Source organism: Dryobates pubescens, chromosome 1 (genome assembly GCF_014839835.1).
Source record: "Dryobates pubescens isolate bDryPub1 chromosome 1, bDryPub1.pri, whole genome shotgun sequence".
NCBI classification, from domain to species: domain Eukaryota; kingdom Metazoa; phylum Chordata; class Aves; order Piciformes; family Picidae; genus Dryobates; species Dryobates pubescens.
In genome coordinates, this window is record NC_071612.1 from 37,383,350 (window position 1) to 37,406,771 (window position 23,422).

The 23,422-nt window shown below is 42.9% G+C and overlaps 1 protein-coding gene across 3 annotated transcripts in view; it reads right to left on the minus strand.

The window, feature by feature from the left end:
* Positions 1-11,202: 11,202 nt before the first annotated feature.
* The window catches only part of NWD2 (NACHT and WD repeat domain containing 2), a 62,686-nt gene continuing 50,466 nt past the window's right edge, over positions 11,203-23,422 (minus strand). For all 3 annotated transcript variants that reach the window (XM_054164162.1, XM_054164170.1, XM_054164174.1), the window contains 4 exons: positions 20,933-21,136; positions 18,962-19,106; positions 18,074-18,663; positions 11,203-15,783 (listed from right to left, as the gene is read on the minus strand). In XM_054164162.1, the coding sequence (XP_054020137.1) occupies positions 11,848-15,783; positions 18,074-18,663; positions 18,962-19,106; positions 20,933-21,136 (4,875 nt within the window). In that variant the 3' untranslated portion in view covers positions 11,203-11,847. The remainder of the gene's footprint in view (positions 15,784-18,073; positions 18,664-18,961; positions 19,107-20,932; positions 21,137-23,422) is intronic.

Genomic DNA, 23,422 nt, shown 5'->3' on the forward strand with positions numbered 1-23,422 from the left:
GTCTTGTGGTTTTAGGGTAAAGAGGAAACTACTTCAGACTTCTGGCAGTGTTTTGATTTTTATAGTTGTTTGACTTCCTTGAAAGTCCAAATGAAAAAAACCCTAAAAATCTCTATTTCCAAGAACTTCTCTTTTCTTGCTTATGAGCAGGAATTACTTGTTTTATCTGTCCTCCCCCTGAAACACTCTTTTTGACTCTATTGCTGTGACAAAGGATGGGTTATTTCATTAGGAAAAAAAATGCAATAATGAAAGCAGTGCAGATTCCTGTAATGAGTGTAAAATTGTGGGTATAAGGAACACCTGAACCGCTGGAGAGCCAGACAGCAAATCATAGAATCATAGAATGGTAGGGATTGGAAGGGACCTCCAGAGATCATTAAGTTCAACCTCCCTGCCAAAGCAGGATCACCTAGAGCAGGTCACACAGGAATGAATCCAGATGGGTCTTAAAAGTCTCTAAAGAGGGAAACTCCACAACCTCTCTGGGCAGCCTGTTCCAGTGCTCCACTTGTATTCCTTTCTTGAGGAAAGGAACTACTGGTCCCTCTCATTCCATGGCTAGCCTGTCTCTCTGGTAAAGAAACCTCAGTGTTTGTCCTGCCCTTCACTCCACAAACATAGTTGTGTAATTAATACTGAACAAAGTTACCTGCTGAGCTGCTAAGTGCTGGTTTACTGTGGCACACCCCATTTGTACAAACATTTCGGGCCACGGCAGGCTGCTCCTAGCATGTCAGGTGCAAGGTTATTCCTCAGTGAAAGCCTGGGGAATAGAATGGCTGTTTATCTGGGAGCTGGTGAGTTCCCCTCACTCTCTTAAGCTTTAAATTTAGCTTAGCAAATAAGCCCCTTATCTCCAAGAGTTTCTGTGTGGATTTTGTAAATAGTTGAAGTTCAGAGGACAGTTGTAGTAAATTTTGAAGAGAAATGCAGTAGCTTCTTGTTATGCTCCCACCAGTGCAGTTCTGATCTCCGCTGCTGGGAGGTTAGAGGTACAATTAGGTATAATGTTTTGATGTCTCAGCTTGAACATACACTAGGCCATACTAGGATCTTAGTCCTTCTCAATGTTAGACCTGCTGTATTTTGACATTAGCACACTGAAAGTGAACGGCAGCATTCAAATTTTTAATCTTTACTGGTGAACTTTAACATGAGGTGTCCCTACCCATGGCAGGGGGGTTGGAACTAAATTATCTTGAAGGTGCTTTCCAACCCAACCCATTCTAGGATTCTAAACTTGTTGAGGCTAAAATTTTAGTATCATAGACTGGTTTGGGTTGGAAGGCACCTTCAAGATCATCTAGTTTCAAATCTCTAATGTACTGGTACCAGTACTGGTGCTGATAAAACTCTTTTGTTTGTTTGTTTGTTTGCTTTCTTTTACCCCAAAGAAAATTGAGAGCTTGTGTGGGAAGAAGAAAAGGAGATGGGTTTTATAGAATAAACTAAGGGAAATATGCATTGCTTGCAATCACCACCTAACCACTGTAGGAGTAAAACAGTAATCACTGCTTGCTGATTCTGTGCAGTTGGAATCCTCAGCGGGTGGAAATCTTCTGATGCACTGGAGGTCTTTTAGTAAATATAGATGCTGTAGCTCTATAGAATGTAGTCTGCAACTACAGTCCTATAAAAGGGATTAGAATGCTGAGTATTTGGAGCATTGTCTGAAAATAATCACCATTTAAAGACAAATTGTGATGAGGAAAAGATCTTTGTGATACAAATGCTAATGCTGTACCCTGAAAAAAATCCTTTAGCACAATGAAAACACTCCAACTCCTGCAATATTACCAGCAATTGTCACCAAAACCTTCTCACTCCATGTGAAAATGGATACTCTTTAGTGTAATTTGAATTTGTGATTAACTGGGTTTTAACTGACTTCCCTCTTAGTCCCCATTTTGTATGTTTTTCTCACTGTAATACTCCCCAGCTGCCTTTCATTTGCTTCTGTAAGATTTTTTTCTTTTAATGCACCAGATTATTGGAGGGGAAATCAGAAATGTTGTAAGTTCAGTGAAGAAGCCCCATCTGTTAAAATTCACTTCGACAGAAGTGACTGAAACAATGTGCAATTCATGGGGTAAGTAAAGCCAAGAGTTCTAAATCCCTTCGTTTCAGATATCAAAGACACATTAACTCCCCCTGCACCCCACATACTCTATCACAACCACTTCAACAACTAAGAAATCTTTTAAAATACTACTTTTTGTACATAGATTTGGCTTTAAAATTAGTTTTGTTTACATCTCTCCTGAGCCAGCCCTGCTTCCAAGTATAAAAACAATACTGACTCTACAACAGGTGGAACAAGTGAGGTCAGATATTCTCAGGATAAAACTCTTTAGACTGTTCTGGCAGCTATAAAAAGAAAGAGGGCACAAAACGCACCCTGCAAACAGTTTCTCTGTAAAGCACAGCGTTGCAAGTTTAAAGGCAAAAGAACTTTTCCTACCTGTAGCTTTTGTGCGGCTCAGGAAGTGTAGCTTGTTTCTGATTACAATCTTCCATGGCTTAGCTGGGCTTCTGCATTTGAATGTTAAATATGTAAGAATGCCTTGTGGAGCTGGGGAGTTTGCATGACCTCTTAATGAGACGCTGTAGTTAGTGTCATTGGGTATTAAGGCATCATGTGACTGTAGATGAAAATAAAATCCTTTAAAGTTTGCATTTAATACTTCCTAGAATCTGTAACCCTTTACCTGCAAGCTGGCTGAAAACCTGACAGAGCTCACTGTTTTCTGGTCAGGGGTTGAGAAAAGACAGGAGGAAGGACATGTGCCAAATAATTCCTTTTCCTCCAGGATAGTCACTTGCAAGAGCCACAGGTCTGAGCCTGTCAGTCTGTGAATGATGCTGTTTTCATCTTTTTAAAATTAAATCTCCCCAGGTCACAAACAGTGCTGCAGAAAGTTGCTCTGGTTACATCAGGTACTTTTGTCTACCGCTGACATTTGATCCCCACTGTTCTGGGTGATGTTCCCTGGAGCAACTCTGCTCTAAGGTGGATTTGCAGGCATTGCAGTTACCTCTGAAAGTTGCTGCTGACTTTCCTGGAATCATTTTGGTTTGAGTGCGGTGTTTCCAAAAGCGGGATGAAAGATGTTCTGCTGTCACAATCCAGTTAGGAGGGTGCTCCCTGGGATTTAACTTAGGTAATACCTGCAAGCAGCTGGGTCAGGGGTTTCCCAGCTGTAATCTTTAATGTGTATCAAGATACCTGGAAACTAAAAAAAAACAACAAACAACCCAACACAAAACCCACCCCACACCTCCCAGAAAGAACCTGCACTAACACTGCATAATCTAAATGTGTGTGTCACAGCATAATCTAAATGTGTGTGTCCAAAGCAGCACTGGCAGAGCCTACTCCATAGCAGTTTGGAAATGCTCTGCTAAGTCTTGTGTTTGCTTGTGATGTTAAGCCTCATGGAAGCAGCTACACCAGGTTCAGCTCCTGTAGGAGTAGGTGTGCTGTTCTCACCTTAAAGAATGGTGGGTTTCTACTGGAGTCCTGCTTGTCTTTCTCATGCAAAGTAGACTCCTCAAATCCCATTCCAGTAGCAGAAGTTTGTCCTGTTATGTTTTGTGAGGGGGAGGTAAGACTATCCAACTCAGTGGTGTGCTGAGGAGAGCAAGCAGATGGGTCCTGTGCTGGGGGGCAGAGGCTGAGCTGCACCACACCACCTGCCCCAGGGCTCCCTTGGTGGTACTGTGCACTGGGGGTTGAAACATCAGATGCCAGCAAAGAAATTAATAAAAGCTGCTTTGGATATGGTTATTTTAAGCAATGTCATCATGTGAAGGCCAAATATCATTTACAGGCTGTGAGCTAGCAAACTGCAAAGCTCTGCAGCAGCTCTTTGGCTGATTTTAATATTTTTTTTTCTCCTGCAATCTTTTAGTGCCAGCTGAAAACAGACTTTGAAAGCCAGGAAATGTCTCAAAAAACCCTTCACTAAACCTTCATAAAACCTTTGCTAAGCTCTCCCAAAGGCTCTCTGGTCAGTGAAGGAAGAATTGTCAGGCTACCAGATCCCCAGGTTGTTGGAGGAAGAGAGGAAGGTGGGAGATGCAACAGCTGGGGGCCATCTCTGCAGTGTGGAGCATGATGCTGTGCTCAGACCCATGCTGTGTGCCCAGTTTACAGCCCTGCCAAGCTGGGGCTGGCCCCAGTGGGCCAGCTCTGTATCTAGTGGTGTGTGGCCATTACCCGCATGCTGGTTGGGCTAACAGGCTGAGAAATGTCCCAGTTGAAAAACTATGTGGTGAATGAGAAGGCCACTGGAAGTGACCTCAGGGAGACTGCTTCACCCTTTCTCCTGACACCTGATGTCCTCCTCCTCCTCAGACCTTTTTCTGAGCTCCTGTGTTTTTGGCATTCCACAGGCCATTCATCCTTGCAGTTCCTTAGCCCCTCAGCTGGTATTTCTGCCCCAGCTCTTGCACTGCTCCTATAGTGCTCTTTCTAAAACCTGTCCCATAAGTAACCGATAGAGAGATGGGGAACTACTGGAGAGAGTCCAATGGAGGCCACAAAGATGCTGATGGGACTGGAGCATCTCTTTTATGAAGAGAGGCTGAAACACCTGGGGCTGTTTAGTCTGGAGGAAAGAAGACTGAGAGGGGATCTTCTTGATGCTTATCAATAGGTATGGGTCAAGAGGATGAGGCCAGACTCTTTTCAGTGGTGCCTAGTGATAGGACAAGGGGCAAAAGACACAAGCTACAACACAGGAGGTTTCACTTAAACATGAGGGAAAACCTTTTTACTTTGGGGATGCTGGAGCACTGGCACAGGCTGCCCAGAGAGGTTGTGGAGTCTTCTCTGAAGACTTTCAAAAGCTGCCTGGATGCATTCCTGTGTGACCTGCCCTAGGTGACCCTGCTCTAGCAGAAGGGTTAGACTTAATGATCTCCAGAGTTCCCTTCCAACCCCTACCATGCTATGGTTCTGTAATGTTTCCTATAACTATGTACAACCTGCTGAGACCTTTTGAGGCCGATGGTTTGGTCAGGTTTTCATAGATGTGTCCTGCAGGAAATGATAATTTCTCTCACCAATCCACTGTCCTTGCTCAGAAACATGAGCATGACAAATGTTTTTTTTTCAAAGGAAAAGTAGTCAAGACATTCAGCCTGCAGAAATCCTCTTTTTCCTCTAATCTCATTCCTGTACCTTAGTCAACTGTTTTGGCTGAGGTTTTTTTGGAGAACATTCCTGATGTGACAGAAGTCTGCCTAGAAAAAGTACAGCACAAAAGGTCAAATCTGTAACTTCAGCTACAGTTGTCAATATGATATTACAGTGGCAAATGCCAGGTAATTTACTAGCAGGCAGTGGGATAATGGAGACAAAGGGCAGCAAACTGTCCTGTTGCTTTTGGGATGTTCTGTTTTCATCTGTGCTGCAGCACAGAGGGTTGGAGCGCCTCTCCTATGAGGACAGACTGAAAGAGTGGGGGCTGTTCGGTCTGGAGAAGAGAAGGCTCCAAGATGACCTAATTGTGGCCTTCCAGTATCTGAAGAGGGCCTACGAGAAGGCTTGGGAGAGACTTCTCAGGATCTCAGGTAGTGATAGGACTAGGGGGAATGGAATTAAGCTGGAGGTGGGGAGATTCAGGCTGGACATGAGGAGGAAGTTCTTCACCATGAGAGTGGTGAAGCCCTGGAATGGGTTGTCCAGGGAGGTGGTTGATGCCCCGTCCCTAGAGGTGTTTAAGACCAGGCTGGATGAGGCTCTGGCCAGTGTGATCTAGTGTGGGGTGTCCCTGCCCATGGCAGGGGGGTTGGAACTAGATGATCCTTGTGGTCCCTTCCAACCCTGACTGGTACTGTGATACATCTGCATTTTAACTTCCGCTTTTGCCTTGCAACTTTCTGTATTTCACTTTAAATCCACTCAATAGATCTATTTTGGTCTAGAAGCTTTCTCACATACACTGAAGTGCTTGTAGAATCAGAGCCAACAATGAGGGGAGATGATTTTATTTCTCTTTGTTTCATGCTATGTAAAAGTACAACCTGTAGCAAGTGTGATGTGTGGTGAAAGCTGTGACAGTGGGAACATGTGAAGGCATCTTGAATCTGCTTTTCTGTATTCCCTGCTGAGGCTGGAGGAGGAGCCAGTGGACATGGCACTCTGGGGTGTGTTTTAATGGCAGTGGTGGTGTTAGGTCAGTGGTTGGACTAGATGATCTTAGAGGTCTTTTCCAACCAAAATGATTCTAGGACTCCATGCTGCCAAAAGGGCAGGTGCTGCAGGTGTACCATGGCTGTGCTGTGCTGTGCTGGGAGCATCAGCCACTCTGGTAAGCAGGAGCAACATGGGCCTAGGTTAATGGGGCAGAAGAGCTTGCCAAGGGCAGATTTTAACAGTCACTTTGGGAACCATTGGTGATTTGAAAAGCACATGCTGCTGGACTGGATGTGTTGGGCACATGTTCCCTGTGGTTATTTGCCTGTGTTTTCAAGGGAATTTAGACCTGCATAGCTGGTCCTCAATAGTGAAAGTTCCTTTTTCACAGAAGGATGCTGGTGCAAACTTCCTCTTCTGGAGAAGCACATGGTAAAATACTTCATCCCACCCTGGGAAGGGTTGTGATGACTATTCCTTCAGCATTTGACCTTCCTGTTGAAACTAAGAATTGGGACTATGACTATCAAATGTCAGGAGACCTCCTCCAAAATGCAAGGAATTGTGCTCAGTGACTAGGCTGGAATGATGAACCATGGGAATAAAGGTATTGCTCATTGCTCTCCTTGCAGTGATGTGGTGTTCTGGGAAGAGCTATTGAGGTATCTTGTACCCCTTAACATGGTACAAGAACTTTGTGGTAGGTCACATCTACAGCAGAAATGCTTGATAATGATTCTAAATAACAAACTTTTGTTAACACAAACTACCCAGAAGGCTTTAGCCCATGTTTGAATGACCACACAGTTCATTTTATGGTTACATAAAAAACAATGCGTGATGTCTCTGGTTTTATAATTAGAAGAAATGAAAATAGATTTCATCCCAGGGGTGGTTGTGGATGCCCCCTCCCTGGAGGTGTTCAAGGCTGGGCTGGATGAGGCTTTGACCAATCTGGTCTAGTGGAAGGTGTCCCTGCCCATGGCAGAGGGGTTGGAGCTAGATAATCTTCAGGTCCCTTCCAACCCAAACTGTTCTATTAATCTATGAATCTATGCTAAAATAGCTATTTTTACCAACAAAGTAGAACAGTGGAGATTGTTGCTAATAGCCTAATGGCAATGATCCAAAGGACCCATTTTGTGATGTACCACACAGACACACATAAGGAGTTCTTTTGCCAAGAGCAAAATCTCAAGATTTTAAGCTGACCTGGGGCTGAAATAGTCCCCTCTGAATATGAACACCATTTTAGTGATGTAGTTTTGCTTTAAATTCCCTCTGCACCATGGAGAAAGCAGGGCTGGGGAACCACTGAAACCTGAATGCCTTTTCCAGGCAACATGTTAGCTCACATTTTGATGTTATCTGATAATAATGTGAAAGAAGTGGAATGGCCACGGGCCGCATGAAATGAAGTCACGGGCTGTGCATTCCCCAGCTGTGGTGCAAAGGAAATGACTGATGAAAATATTTTTTCTAGCTGACCTCTGGCTTACCTTTGTCTGCCAAAGAATTTCCGTCTGGTTCCCCTCTAAAGGCCACAGCCTATTCCTAGAATCTTCTGTATCAGAAAATATGGACCCCATCTCAGCCTGTTTATTGATGGGCACTTTAGATAAAGAATAAAGGAAAGCTTTGTTCTAGATATGCAAATAGTGCTCCTAAAAAGAAAGCAAGTCATTCTATTCCTACCTAGGGGTACAGCATTTGGCATTTGGATGGCTCATTGTTAGAGAAACTACTTTGTCCTTGTACCACAGCACAGACATACCTGAGGACAGACTTGGGAGGGGTTGTGAAGTGCTCACTCTCACAGTACCAAGTATTTGGACGCTGAAGAGCCTTAATAACTTCATTTCAATATCTGAGGGGGACCTACAGGAAAGCTGGGAGGGACTGTTTCGAAGGGCTTGTAGCAACAAGACAAGGGGTAATGGTTTTAACCTGGAGCAGGGTAGATTTATGTTGGACATAAGGAGGAAGTTCTTCACAATGAGTGGTAAAATACTGGGACAGATTGTCCAGGGATGTGGTTGAGTCCCCATCTCTGGAGACGTTCAAGATCAGACTTGATGTGGCCCTGGGCAGCCTGATCTAGTTGGAGGTGTCCTTGCTCACTGCAGGGTGGTTGGACAAGATCTAATTGTGCTAATGCCATTCAGAAGTCTGTGTCTGCTGCTCAGGCTCAGTGTGAGAAGTCTGATCCCTGAGAAAGAGATTCAGAAAGCTGGAAAGCTGAATGAAATACTTAGTCTGTTAAGACACAGATAAACTATGAGGAGGGACAGGACTTTTACATCATCCTTGAATCACAGAATTTCTTTAGTTGGAAAAGACCTCTAAGATCATTGAGTTCAATTATCAACCCAACACCACCATGGCCATTAAACCATATCCTGAAGTCTACATCTACATGTTTTTTAACACCTCCAGGGGCAATGTAATGGAATTAGGAATCTGGTATTTATCTGAAGGGTTTAAGTGGATTAGGAGTCATATTGTTGCTTGTCTTTTTCATTGTTTTACAACTAAGAAAAATAGTAATTCTGTCCCTCTCTTGGCTAGAACATAAAAGACTGAGGTTGAAAGCAGGACAAGAACACCCATTCCATTTTATGTATGTCAGCACTGCTTCCAGGTATCAGCCTATTGCTTTGACCAACTAGACAAGGCCTAAAATCAGTTCCTTCTTTGACCTGAGATGAAGGGAACACTGATCCCACTTTTAGGTCAGTCCTCTGTTTTGGTGGGAACTGTCTCCTGCCCCAAGAAGCTGTGCCCTTGTGCAGAAAACCACAAAGTTCACTGAGCCAGAAATCAAGAGAAGCAAGTCTATCAATATGCCACTCAGCTGAGCCTGGGACCAGCAGGGCTCTGGTCATGCTGCTCCGAAAGAAAGAACATTTCTCTGCTTATGTCTCTTGCTTTTTTTCTGCTACACTCCTTTACTACCCCAAATTAGCCTCTCATGGCAGATAGACATATTTCTACTCTTCCAAGGTACTGAATTTCCAAAATCATGCAGCTTATGCACAAGGAGTTCAAGGTAAAAATATGTGAGTCAAGTCCAGTGTTTGAAAGCAGGTGGAATTTGCTTACCTTCAGGACAGGATCCTGAGAGGCATAGATTCCACGGCCCCTTCCCATAGCTCCAAAGATCCACAGGAGGGTGGGATTTTAGGTGTTCCCCTGAGTAGGTTACAGAAACCTTTGTGTCTGTTGACTCGCAAACTGGCAGTATGGAATGACTTTTTTGGGGGTGAATTTAATTGTTTTTAGAATGCTCTGATCGAGTTAACTGAAGTGGGAAAAACTGCATTTTTTTCCTTATGGATATAGCCCTTTAAAGACTTATTTAAATACAGGCTAATGGGAGCTGGAACGTGTCCAGAGAAGGGCAACAAAGTTGGTTAGGGGTTTGGAACAAAAGCCCTATGAAGAGAGGCTGAGTGAGCTGGTGCTTAGCCTGCAGAAGAGAAGGCTCAGGGGAGACCTTATTGCTCTCCACAACTACTTGAAGGGAGGTTGTAGCCAGGTGGGGGCTGGTCTCTTCTCCCAGGCAACCAGCACCAGAACAAGAGGACACAGTCTCAAGCTGTGCCAGGGGAGGCTCAGACTGGTTCAGACACAGAGAGTGTGATTGCCTATTGGGATGTGCTGCCCAGGGAGGTGGTGGAGTCACCATCACTGGAGGTGTTTAGGAGGAGACTTGATAGGGTGCTTGGTTGCATGGTTTAGTTGATTAGGTGGTGTTGGATGATAGGTTGGACTTGATGATCTTGAAGGTCTCTTCCAACCTGGTCTATTCTATTCTATTCTATTCTATTCTATTCTATTCTATTCTATTCTATTCTATTCTATTCTGCCAATGCCCTGTGCCCCTCTGCCAGAGGTAAATTTCCTTGAAATTAAGGGAGAGACAAAAATCTGTTTCCTTAGTTTATTAGTACAAACAATGAATACACAAGACTGTATATTGTTTGAAGACTGCAATAGATTTCTAATTTAACAACTCTGTAACAAAATTTAACTAAATTTGACATTTATGAAAATATAAATCTCTGATTGGGTAGGGTTGTTTTGCTTTGTTTTTGTTTTTTTCCCCCCAACAATACAAAGTTTACATAAAAACATTCAGTATGATCTAATAGTTGCAAACAAGTTAGGAAAAAACTCATTCAAGTCACTTAATATACTATATTGGCTTGTACACTGAACATTCACACACTACATCAAATTCTAGCTCAGCATTCATTTCTTGGAAATTTGTGGCAGGGAGATCTGCTTTGAAAAAAGAGAACTGCTTTTTTTTAAATACTTGGAAGAAATTTCCACAGGTGTGCCAAATTAAAGAGGGGAAAAAGCTTTTTAACCTTTCAGATGTTGTCCAGTATTTTTATTTTATTTGACTTTATTTTCTTCACTTGGGCAAAAAAATTAATTTCTTTATTAAAGCTTTTGTTATTATTTCACAATTTCTGCCTTGAAACTGGTAAAAGTGTACAAAAGGCTCAGAACAGTTCTAAAGCAGAAAGTGAAGCTTGTGAGCATGTGGAAATAAGAGAAGCCTATTACAAACTGGACCAGTAAAGAACCTTTGGACAATCTTTACATTTAGTGGAGTATTTCAGCACATGTATAAGCAGTCCCAGAGTGTTTGGTCATCTGATTTGTATTTAGCATGGGAAAGAATAGAAATGACAGTAAGGCAAACATCATCAAGATTAATACATGGTATCTCTGAAAACTTTCTGTTAAGATTACTTTGGGGACACAGGAGATACTTCAGATTTTCTTAACACAAAATGGATAACAACCCTTTTAACATAAAGAAATGAAGGTGTTTTAACTTTTCATCTGTAACACCCTTTCTTTTTGAAAGCATTTTCATTATGACCTGTACTAATACACACAGTGAAGACAAAAGAAAATTCTCCTAAACCAAAAATAACCTCCCCAAACCTACATTCCTTGTATGACCTAGGTTCTTACCATTTTTATCACAATACAGAAACCTGAAATCCCTGCATGCAATTAAAAAAAAAAAACAAAACAAACCTTTCAGTCCATTCATTGAGGTGAGCAAATACTTAGCAGCTCACATTTATTTTTATTTTTTTTTTGCATCTGACTGGTACCTACTCCTTTCAACTCAAAGATTAATCCTAGTTAAAAAACAGCAACAAAAATTAGATATTTATAAATGATGGAATGTATCAAGTGTTCCAGGTTGGCAGGTGATATCTTGTCATTGCACCATCAAGCATGAAAACACGTTTTTGCAAGTGGGTATTAAAGTTGGCTGTTAACTATAGACCCATCTAGGCTATTTGGAATATAAAATAGTGGTCTAACTCTTCTCATGTGGAGCTTTACTTCTAGTTAAAAGAGTTTGTCAATCCCAGATAAGATCACCTAACAATTTTGATAGTATTGCTAGAAATTTTTAATCAAGGCCCTGGTGAAATCTTGGGCTGAACTTTGTATTCTGAAATGTAACAAAACCCAACCCTGCAGCCCATTTGGTTTACGTTTGCTTTTTTTTTTCTCTGTGAGGATATTTGTGGAGGAAAACCCAGCTGGTCTGCCCTCTGCTGTTCCCATCTGTCTTCCAAGAAACGCACTGATTTTTATGTGAATTCAGAAGACAACTCTATGCATCTATACTATTACTCAGATAATCCAGTCCAGGGAGTTACTCAGTTGTCAGCAGTAAAGCCGTGTCCCCGGCAATCTATGGCTGCACACACTTTCTCGTAGCAATAGTTGTGTTTTTTGGTTGGGGTTGCTTCACTCACCTCAGGCTCTGTAACTGTAATGGGGCTATCCCTTGCAAATACCTCGGTTGACTCCCTCCAGATGCAGTCTGCAGTTGCTTTGAAGCTGTAATTGTGACATTTTGGCCTAATCACTTGCGTCGCATTGTTGAAAATCTGACGGCTGTTTGAAGTGGCAATTTTGATTTTCAGCGCAGCGTCAACTCGATCCACTACAGTGTAAGTACCTATACTTCCATCATCAAATCCAATGATAATATTTAAATGCCTCTGAGAGAGTGCAAGAAAAGTGGGAGTTTTATAAAGAGAACAGGCACCGATGTTTTTGCCATCTGCTAGCCTCATTACTATTAAAGTTGAGACTGCGCCGTTGTCATCATCTTCTTCACTGCGAAAACAGATGTACACGAGGTAGCGCCCATCCCGGGACAGCCTCTGCCGCCAGATGACACCTGGAGCATGAACCACACGAAGTTTGCCACTGTACAGATCAAGCACATTGATGTTCTCGTCACCACGGGTTATAATTCCTAGCTTCCCATTTGGGGAGATTTCAAAGTCTTCCAGAGTTTTCAAGAAGTTGGTAGGCAACTGCACACGTCTGCAGATGACCTCCTCTGTCAGGCTCCAGATGTTCACAGTTTCAGTAGATGTTATAAATACTATAATATCTGGGCAGTCTGGTATCAGCTTAATATCCACGATGCTTGCACCGTCGTCGCAGCAAAACTTCTTGGTTATACTGCCTGTCCACAGACTCACTGCCAACACTTTGTTCTTCGCCATTCCGACCACGAATGTATTTGCAGTTGTTATAAATGCGTTCTGTAAGGCAACTAAAATATTGCAAACCCTATGTCCTGTAGCCAGCCGCCAAACTCTGGATGCATTCTGCTCACAGAGGGAGACCACAAATTGATCGTTATGAGTAATCATGAGCTCCGAGATTTTTTGTCCATTAATGCGAAAGATATTTTCGCCACTAACAGTGTGCCACACGTACTGGCTGCACTTATCATCCGATGTAACCATTATCTCTCCAGATGAGGTCAGCACACAGTTTTCAACAATACCTTCATGCTTGTACACAGCCTCAATAAATCCAGTGCTGAAGTTCCACCTGTGGACAGAATCTGATCCATCCAAGGTGTATATCAATTCCCCTCTGGCTGGCAACACCAGTCTCTGGATAGGCTTGCCAGACTTGTCAATATTGGACATCGCGGTGATGATGTCTATATCCCAAATCGAAAGGACACCACTGGTGGATAAAGATAGCAGCATGTTGTGATGATTTGATTTAATTAGCCTGACTATAGTTCCTGAGATTTCCTGTAAGCTTGCCATACACTGTCCCGTATCCCTTCTCCAAACAAAAATGGCTGAGGTATTTTCCATTGAAGCAATTATACAGTTGCCATTTTTGGACAGCACGGCGGATATAAAGCGCTCGTTGTGTTTAGCGCGGAACTTTTCAGCCACCTTCCACACATGAGTGTCAAGAAGTTCAATGCTGAGAGCCTTACAGATTAAAATTGCACTTTGGTCTTCAGAAAGCTCTATGCTGACAACTTCACTGTCTTCTCTCCTGCAGTCAAAGTCATCTGTAAGCTGGGGATTTGTGATGTCCTCCGTATTCCAAACAGAGAGGCTACCCTCATTGTCCACCATCACCATTTCTTGGGCAGTATCCAGGATGAGAAGGAATTTCACAAATCCACTAGAAAATTCAGAGGTTACAGTGGCCAGCTTCTCTCCACTGCCCAAATGGAAAATGGTTGCAGTGTTCAAGTACTGTCCACAGAACGCATAGGCTCCATCTGGAGAGCACTGCACACAGGTCACCTCATACCAGCAGTGGAAGTGATAGAGAGGCCAACCATAAAGCAGGTCTATGACAGTAACATCTTTGCTGGCTTCCAGCCAAGCGAGGGCATGGTTGACCGATAATGTAAATCCATTTATAAAACTGGAGCCCCCTCCAATCCCACAATGCTTTGACCCCTTAATTTCCACCTCAGACAAAAGACAGGAGTTAATGTTATCGTATATCAACAGAGTGTTGTTTGTTGTAGCCACTACAAGGTACTTCTCATCAGTCGTGAGTTTCATCCCTAAGATAACCGAGGGAGCTGTTGTAATCTGCCTGAGTAACTGGCGGGTCTCTACGTCCCAAGTGCTGATGGAGCCATTTTCTAAAGCAGCAATAATGGTGCTGGGATTAAAAGTAGGCAGAATCTCAGTGACATGTACACAGCTGGACGAGAGCGGGAGGCGCTCGGGACTGTAGGTCACATCCATGGAGGAATGCAAAGGGACAATAGAGCAGTATTTGGGTCCGTCCTTGTCACACTCTAAGAGGAGATGTCTGAGCTTAGGCAATGAGCTTACCACCGGGAGAAGCCTCTGCTGCAGCTCAGCAGAGAGTGAACCTGGGTATTTGACTACTTTGAATTTTATGCTGCGGAGGGTACTGGCCAGAAACTTCAGCTCCTTTTCTTGAGAGTAGCTGTAAGCCAGTTCTATGTCAGCAAGCGCTTTATCAAACTGCCCTATTCTAATCATGGTGTACAGCCAGCTGAAGTTCATAATGACTCCATACAGAAGATCATCTGTTTTTCCACATCTTGTCAAATGATGAATGAGCTCTGTCATTTTTCTGTGATTGATAAAAAAGATATCAGGCTCTAATGGATTACACTGAAAGACCCATGGCTGATCAGGTGCCTGCCTGTCAAAAGCAATCTGATCTGTGCAGTGCTTTTCATCCACATGCAGGCCTCTACTGTCACGGTCAGGGCATCCATTCAGGTACTGGTCTTTGCTGCAGAAAGGTTTTCTTCGTCCACCTGACCAAACCCCAAGGAAATACTCTGCCATGACTGTGTGCATTTCATGTAAATCTTCTTCATTGTGCAGGTACAGTTTCTGGGCAATGAGCTGCAAGTGCCTATTTGCCCATAGAAGAAGAGTCACATTTTTCACCTGCCGCTCTATCAAGTAGCCCTGCAAGCCCTCCTTAAGCCTTGCAATGTATATATATGGAATTCTCAGCGGGTTACTTTCCCTGACACTCTCTCTCAGTTCATACATGACGCTGTTGTCAAGGGCTAAAATATCTTCCAGCTCCATTTCACTCAGGCCAGATTTGGACATAGTGATGTAGCCAAGAGCTCTCGACAATAGTTTCGATCCGCACTTGTTTTCCAGTGACCAAAACAACTGTTCTATGCTTTCATGGACAGTGACGCAGAGGGAGGACTCATCCACATCTTTGTGAGATCTCCAGTTCCTGACCTCTCTGAAGGTCAAGTTCACAAACATAGGCAGTGTGCACTTGGAGAATGCTTCATTGACGTAGATTTGTTGCCCTGATGTTACTTTTCGTTTAACTCGCAGCAGCTGATGTTTCAGTACTTGGCTACACATCTTTCTGTCCCTTGCAGTCAATTCAATGTAGTTGTCTTCTTCATGAATAAGGCACCTCAGTTTTTGCAGGATCCCATGCTTGTTTGGCAGTGTTGACAAAATGATCCGTACGGAACGGGGAAGGTGAATGGGAAGCCACCAGAGCTTCCGGCCATCGTCACTATCTGTCAGCTGTTCTAGGGCATCAAAGATTATTACCAGTGGCCTGTGGAATGAAGACTCATTCAAGAGATTGATGAACAAGTCCCGAAGGTCATGAATCTTTTTTGGGTAGCTTTGTACAAGGCAACGATAGTTGACTGCTAATTGCTCACAAATGCTTTGAAGGATGTTCTTCAGATCTGTACTTGTTTCGGTGGATCCCAAAAATCTTATCACTACCACAGGGTCAGAATCTGGTCCCATCTCTTCTTGCAGCCAGGAATAGGACTAGAATACAGAGCACAGTTTAGTTCATATATAAGCACACTAGCAGAGTTTGTGAGTAGTGACCGGCTATACACAAATAAACATTTGCAAACTTTACTAGTTGAATGGAAATGCTTTCACTGTCAGAGTTCAAGGCTGGTTTGATTTACATGCAATGAATCAACTTCCTATCATGTATCATTTCTTTAGCCCACGTAGTATCCCAAAACGCTACGACCCAGATACACAAAAAGGATTATGTCTAAGGGGACATGAGGAGAATGTAGTCCATAAACCCCAAGGTACTCCTTGCAAAATCCCTGTCTCACTTCTGAAAGCCAGTAGGCAGATCCTCTTATCAACAAACTTCCTCAGACACTAAGCAATGTCATCCTTGGCCAGGCAGACCAGCTTGCCACTTACACCTGTTTAACATTGATTCCCAGCCGAGTATGAATGCATGCCCTGAGAGCTTTGGAGAGCAGGGAGCAAAGTACAGATTGTCCTTTCCCAGCAGGTTACCTTAATTCCTGGATCACAGAAGTAGACTCTGTCTTAGTGTGCCTATGACTTTTGCTCTTGCACACTGCTGCAACGGGTGAAAAATATCTCTTGCTGTTTGTTTTCTTTGCTTACCATACTCAAAGCAATTGGGGAATGTGGCTTTAAATCCTCTCAGTCTGTGCAGGCTAACACACTCAGTTTTCTTACTTGGTAAGTCTTGTCACCTCACTTTCAGTTATTACAGAATATTTTAACTGTATAAACTGAGTCTCTAGATTAATTTATGTATGCAGATCTGAAAGTAGATCTTGAACTGCAAATCTCAGATTCATGCATGCAACTAATGGCAACCTATAGGAAGTCACATTTGGGAAAGATATGGGATTTTAAACATTATTGTTCCTTTCTCCATTTCCTTCTGGATGACTCAGCTGTTTCCCAGCCCTAACATCTCTCAGCACCCTTCAGGGAACTCAAAGATGTGACTCTCAGATGGAGAATTAGGCTTAGATATGTCATCTTGGTCATCTTCTGCATCTGGTCCTGCCTTGCAGAAGTGTTTTGCTCATCTCCCTGTAGTACTCACCTGAATCACTTCAAGAGCCTATGGCAGACAAAAGAGCACAGGTATTTCTGCAGGGCATTACAGACAGGCTGGTAGCAGGTGTATCAGACTAATTCTGGAGTAACTTCTGATGACAACATAAGATGGAATGATTTGGAAAGGCATGTTGTATTTGGAAATAAGACTAAAACCAGCACATGATGTTTAGATGGTTCCTGATTCATAGGACCTCAGCAGGAAAAGAGGGAAAGAGATCCTTCTAAAATATATATCTCGTTAGCTTAAAACTCTATCGATTCCACTTAGGTTTTTAAGAGCTCTGATAAGATACTTTTGTTTTGGCTAAGCATATGATACAGACACATTATTATGCAAAATCTTTTCCTGAATTTGCAGAATATATTTTATATACTGAGGCATGACATCAGATTTGCTGATAAAAGGAAGAATGAGAACCAAGTTGGCCCTTACACACTAAAGCTCCTACCATCATCATATTATGAGGGGCAATGGGTACAAAATGGAACACAGAAAGTTCCACCACAGCATCAGTTCTACCCCAACACAGGAGAGACATGGACCTGCAGGAGTGGGTCCAGAAGACAGCCACAAAGATGATCAGAGGGCTGGAGCACCTCTCCTGTGAAGACAGACTGAAAGAATTGGGGCTGTTCTGCCTGGAAAACAGAAGGCTCCCAGGAGAACTTATAGCTGTATTTCAGTATCTGAAGGTGACATACAGGAAGGATGGGGAGGGACAGTTTAGAAGGGCTTGTGTTGATTGGACAAGGGGCAATGGTCTGAAACTGGAGCAGGATAGATTTAGGCTGGACATTTGAAGGAAGTTCTTCACAATGAGAATGGTGAAATACTGGAACAGGTTGCTCAGGCCCTGTCCCTGGAGACATTCAAGATTAGACTTGATGTGGCCCTGGGAAGCCTGATCTAGTTGAAGATGTCCCTGCTGACTGCAAGGGGAGCTGGAGAAGATCACCTTCATGGGTCCCTTCCAACCCAATGCAAACTTCTTTACTGTGAGGCTGCTGGAGCACTGGAACAGGCTGCCCAGAGAGGTTGTGGAGCCTCCTTTTCTGAAGACTTTCAAAAACTGTCTGGACACATTTCTCTGTGGCCTGCTCTAGGTGATCCCGCTTTGGCAGGAAGGTTGGACTCACTGATCCCTAGAGCTCTCTTCCAACCCCTCCCATTCTGTAATTCTGTGTATGTGAAACATTAAATTACCTTCTTTGCCACTTCAGCTAACAAAAGTGTCTTCCCGGTGCAAGGCCCTCCGTAGATGATAAGAGGGTTAACGTGTCCTATCTTGCTCGGCAGAACGTACTTGTGAACTATGTTTAGTGCCTCGCATCGATACTCATAGAAGGTGGAGTACATTTTACAGAGAGATGAGTGCTGGAGAACCTCATCATACAGCAAGTCTGTCTCGGTGTCAAAATTCTGCTGCACTGTTGCTTGGATGATATCAATCATGTCTTCATAGAACTGTTTGCCGAGTCCTTCGATGTAATGGTTCTCCACTTCTTGGGAGTAACCCAGTTTCATGTCACAGTGAGTGACGGATGTGTAGACTCTCAGATTGGATGATGCGACGATGGTGGGAATGAATTCATCCCTGAGCTTGATCAGCTTCTCATGGGCTTCGGGATCTCGTAGGAACTTCCCCGCTGTGTGCACCACATCCATGTATTTTCCCATCTCTGGAATCTTCACGAAACGCTCGATGTTGGCAATTTTCCGAATGTAGCAAACGCACTTCTTTAGGAAAGCTGGGGTTTGTTTACCCAAGGCAAAATCAAGTTCATCTTCAATAGCTGAAGGATGAAAAGAGAACACAGAGTCTCTGTTATCTTTTTTATTTTTTTTTGAAAGAGTTCAAGATCATGCCCCACCCCCAGCATGCAGAGTTTGAAATGTTTGTGCCTGCTTTCTGTAAAAAAAACAGCAACAAAATTGCTGGCTGCTTTTGTGTGGGTTTTGGTCTCAAGCAAGCACAATGAACCTTTTGTCTTTCTCTTCAGTTAGATGAAAACAGAAAACAGATTTTCATGTTTGTGGAAGGGTTGATGGAAAAGACAATAAATGAATATACAGAAATAGTCTGAACTTTACCAGAGGAAAGATATCTCTTTGCTTGGCTGTGTTTCATTTTTCCTTTCTCGTACAGCAATTTCACGGAGGTCTTAAAAATATTCTTAATCTCTTCTGATATATCTTGCCATTTGGTCTCAGTCGTGGAGTTTGAAGAGGATTCCATCTTTAAAAATATCCAGAGTTAAACAGTAGCTGTAATACACACATCTACAACTTCAGAAAGGAAAAGCTTACTATCCATGGCCAGAAGTAATGTGGTAACAAAGAAATGCATACAGTAAGAAGAAATAAAGAGTTCAGCTTTAAATGCTGCAGAAAATGACTACGTATTCCAGTTTGGAATGAGGTTAGCTACTTGGAGTATTTTCTGAATGCCTACCCTAGGCAGCAAATGTTATATTTTTGAGGAATAAGAGCAGTAACACCTTTATAGAAAGAGAATATTGGAAACCAAGCCTGAAATAATGATAATAAAGCAGTTATACTGCTAAAATTATTGCTCCTTTAATGGGAAGAAATAATAATCATTTACACTTGGATCCCAAAACTGAAAATGAGGTTCCTAGAGGAAACTGAAAAGAGTTTCCTGTGATTATGCATCTCACATCAGCTACTCTATTTGAAAAATACTATTACGTGACATGACTTTTGTTCACTCATTGCTCTAGTAACAGTAATATTTCTTTCATCAGAGAAGGACCTTGATGGAAATTCACTACGCCTTTCAGATGGTATCTCCCAGATGCCACAATGGAGGCTCCTCTAAGGCAGTCACTGCTGCATTACTTACTGTAGGGAAAGTGTTTACGAGGTCTCCAGTTTTCCTGGAGCGTGTAATAGGAAAAAGAGCAACTTCCAGGATAAGCTCCCTAACACTTCCTTCTTGACATGTTCAGAGCTGTGTATCTGTTATTACTTTCTGTAACCTTATGAGATATAACTCAGTATCAGTAGCTTGAGGAAAGGTACAGTGTCTGTAACAACAAAACAGCCAAGCTTTAATAAAAGGGATGCTGTGGCTGTTAGCAGAACAATGCAGAGTTACAAAACTTGCATTTCCCCTGTGATCACTAGTACCCTAAATACAGAAATCCCCTAAAAACCTAACTGACCTTGATTGTAAACAAACAAACAAAAATCTAAATATTCATCATTTTTTAAGCACTCATCATGATGAAAAGCTGTTTTCAATAACTAGCCACATTATACTGCCTTCAGCTCATTAAAACTCATTCCATGTCTATGTTTTTTCTTACAACAGAGTAAAATAAATGTTGTGCCACGTGATAAGTGAAGGCAGTACAATGGTTTCATTTCATTTTCTTGCACAATACAGAGTGCACTCAAAATGAAGTGAGCACTCTGGTAAGAACTTCTCTTTTTTGTACACTGAAATCTGTCCTTGGGTGTATAGGATGTGTAGGAGGGCAGAACTGAGCCCTGGGTAATACACAGTTTTTATTGTCATCAATTAAAGACATTTCTCATTTACAAATGATAATTAACAGAGTTCAAAAATCTGTTAGAATAGAGTTAATAAGTTGAAAGTGTCAGTTCTGACTCAGGGCAGCACTAAGCACTTGTTTGGCTGTTAAAGAGCTTTCTTGTACAGGCAGAAGGGAAGATGTTTATCTCCTCTGCAAATCCTGCTGACTGAAATCTAGCAAAAGCACAAGAGCAGGGCAGGAGAGCCTGAGCTCCATCATCAGGGAAGAGAAATCCATACAACTGTCCCACTGCCCCCAGCAGGTGATGAATTATGACAATCTCCTTGCTCTAGGTGTTATCAGCACAGGAGACATGACCTGTTGTGTTTCTTGGTGTTTTGCAGCTGCTCCCTTCTCCCTGTCTGGGAAAGGAGCACCACCACAGCACCAGTTGCTTAGATGTGCACAGGGCTGGAGAAGCTAATTCAATGCCTGGCCCTGGGGACGGCCCACCACTGTCACTGACTGAGATTAATTTTGTGAGGAGGTGACTAGAACTTACCGTGTTCTGGTAGTTCTTCAGCATTTCAGATTTTGGCCTGAGGTAATAGGCTGGTGGCACTGCATTTTCATCCCTGCAGTACCACTCCTCTAAAATCCTTGTCTCTAGCTTGGCTTCTACAGCAGCATCCAGGATCATTTCAAATTCTGCTGACTCAACCTCCCCTGGGATTCGGATGTTGCCATACTTCTCTCCCAACAGGCCCTGTGTATTTGCAGGAAAGTACAGATTAGATTTTGATTTTTGGCTATGTAAAAACCTTCCACAGCACCTGAATTCCATAAAAATCAGCGTGGCAATACTTTAATGACTTTGAAATTACTAGGAAGGGAAACAAATCTCATGCAATGCTCCAGGCTTGTGGCAGCATGGCTGGAAAGTTGACTGGCAGAGAAACACCTGGAGGTGCTGGCTGACAGTGGGCTAAATATGAGCCAGCAGTGTGCTCAGGTGGCCAAGAAGGACAATAGCATTCTGGCCTGGATAAGGAATACTGTGTCCAGCAGGACCAGGGAAATGACTGTCCCCCTGTACTCAGCACTGGTGAGGCTGCACCTTGAATACTGTGTTCAGTTTTGGGACCCTCAGTGCAAGAAAGACATTGAAGTGCTGGGGCAAGTCCAGAGAAGGGCAGTGAAGCTGGTGAAGGGTCTGAGGAACAGGTCTGGTGAGGAGCAGCTGAAGGACTTGGAGCTGTTTAGTCTGGAGAAGAGCAGGCTGAAGGGAGACCTCATTGCTCTCTACAGCTTCCTGAAAGGAGACTGGAGCCAAGTGGATGTTGGTCTCTTCTCCCTAGTATCAGGTGATAGGACAAGAGGGAATGGCCTGAAATTGTGCCTGGGGAGGTTTACATTGGGTACTGGAGAAAATTTATTTCCTGCAAGAGTGGTCAGGAATTGGTACAGGCTACCCACGGAAATGGTGGAGTTGCCATTGCTGGAGGTGTTCAAGCAATGAGCATGGTGGTGTTAGGTTCATGGTTTGACTTGATGATCTCAGAGGTCTTTTCCAATCAAACCCATTCTATGATCCTATGAAATGCAATGTGAGAGGCATTACTGTTGAGGGTACTGAACTGATCTGCATTCTACTATGGTGACTTGGTAGCTTCAGGTGGACCCATTGTCTTTTGTAGTACTAAAAACAAAAGGCCTTCAAAACCCACAAATGATCCTAAGAGGATGGGGATGTTGAATCCCCATCCTTAGAGGTGTTTAAAACCCACAGAGATGTGGTACTGAGGGACTTGGTTTGCTAGAATTAGAATATGATTGGACTCAACGACCTCAAAGGTCTTTTCCAACCAAAATGATTCTATAATTCTATGAAGGGAAGAAATTAAAAAATATCCAACCTACTTTCTTAGCACAATACTGACTCATGTATTATTGATTCCCATTAGTCATAGGTTGGCATTAATCTTGCATAAAAAAGCCAATGTTGAAACCTATTCCTCTGGACTCAGGCTGAATCTCTGGTTCCTTTATCTCTGTGTTTATTCTTAGTTTCCACACCAATGAAACAGATTTTATGATCTGTTTGATGAGAATTGACATGATGTTATGTACAGCTTGTACTGATACTATTAAAAATGTGGCTTATACCAGCCATACCAAGGATCAATGTTGCCCAACTACAAGCTGCTTTCTCTTATTGCAAAAATGCTCAATGTCTTTGCTCCAGCAGCTGTTCAGTGGAGGGAGCAGTGGGGCAAGGGAAAAGTGGGTTTGATCAACTACCAAATAGAAATAGAAATGTCAGCACCTAAATGCACATATTTGGCATGCATATGCCAAAGGGAGCCTGCAGGAAAACTGGAGAGGGACTTTTCATAAGGATGTCTAGCAACAGGACAAGGGGGAATGGTTTTAAGCTGAGGGAGAGTAGGTTTAGACTGGATGTTAAAGGAGAATTTCTTCAGCACAAGGATGGTGAGACTCTGGGATAGGTTGTCCACAGTGGTTGTGGATGCCTCCTCTCTGGAGGCGTTTAAAGCCATGTTGGATGAGGCCTTGAGCAACCAAGTCTAGTTGAGAGTCGTCCTTGCTCATGGCAGGGGGGTGGGAGTAGATGATCTCTGAGCTCCCTTCTAACCTAAGCTACTCTATGATTCTATGCAGGCAAAGGTTTGAGGAAGTCATTTCTGAAACTGTGGCATGAGAGATTTCAACACTGAGGATTAAAATGTTGGTTACAATGCTGTGAATTTTGAATTTATTTCCATAGTCTGCTGTCCATAAATATTTATAAAAAGAGAATGGAGAAAAGCTTTATAGAAGATCAAGTTGCAGGACATTCCTGGATTCTTTTGACAAATCTGTGATCACCAGCTTAATTCTGCATTCAAATCTTGGTCCAGAGAAGTCAATGAGAACTACCACTTCCTTTGAAGTAGGATTTTTTATTTCTTCCCTTATTTAAATGTATTCAGCAAAGACTCATGAGTTGATGAGGAGTGCTTAATGCAGAGAGGAACCAACAGTATTGGCA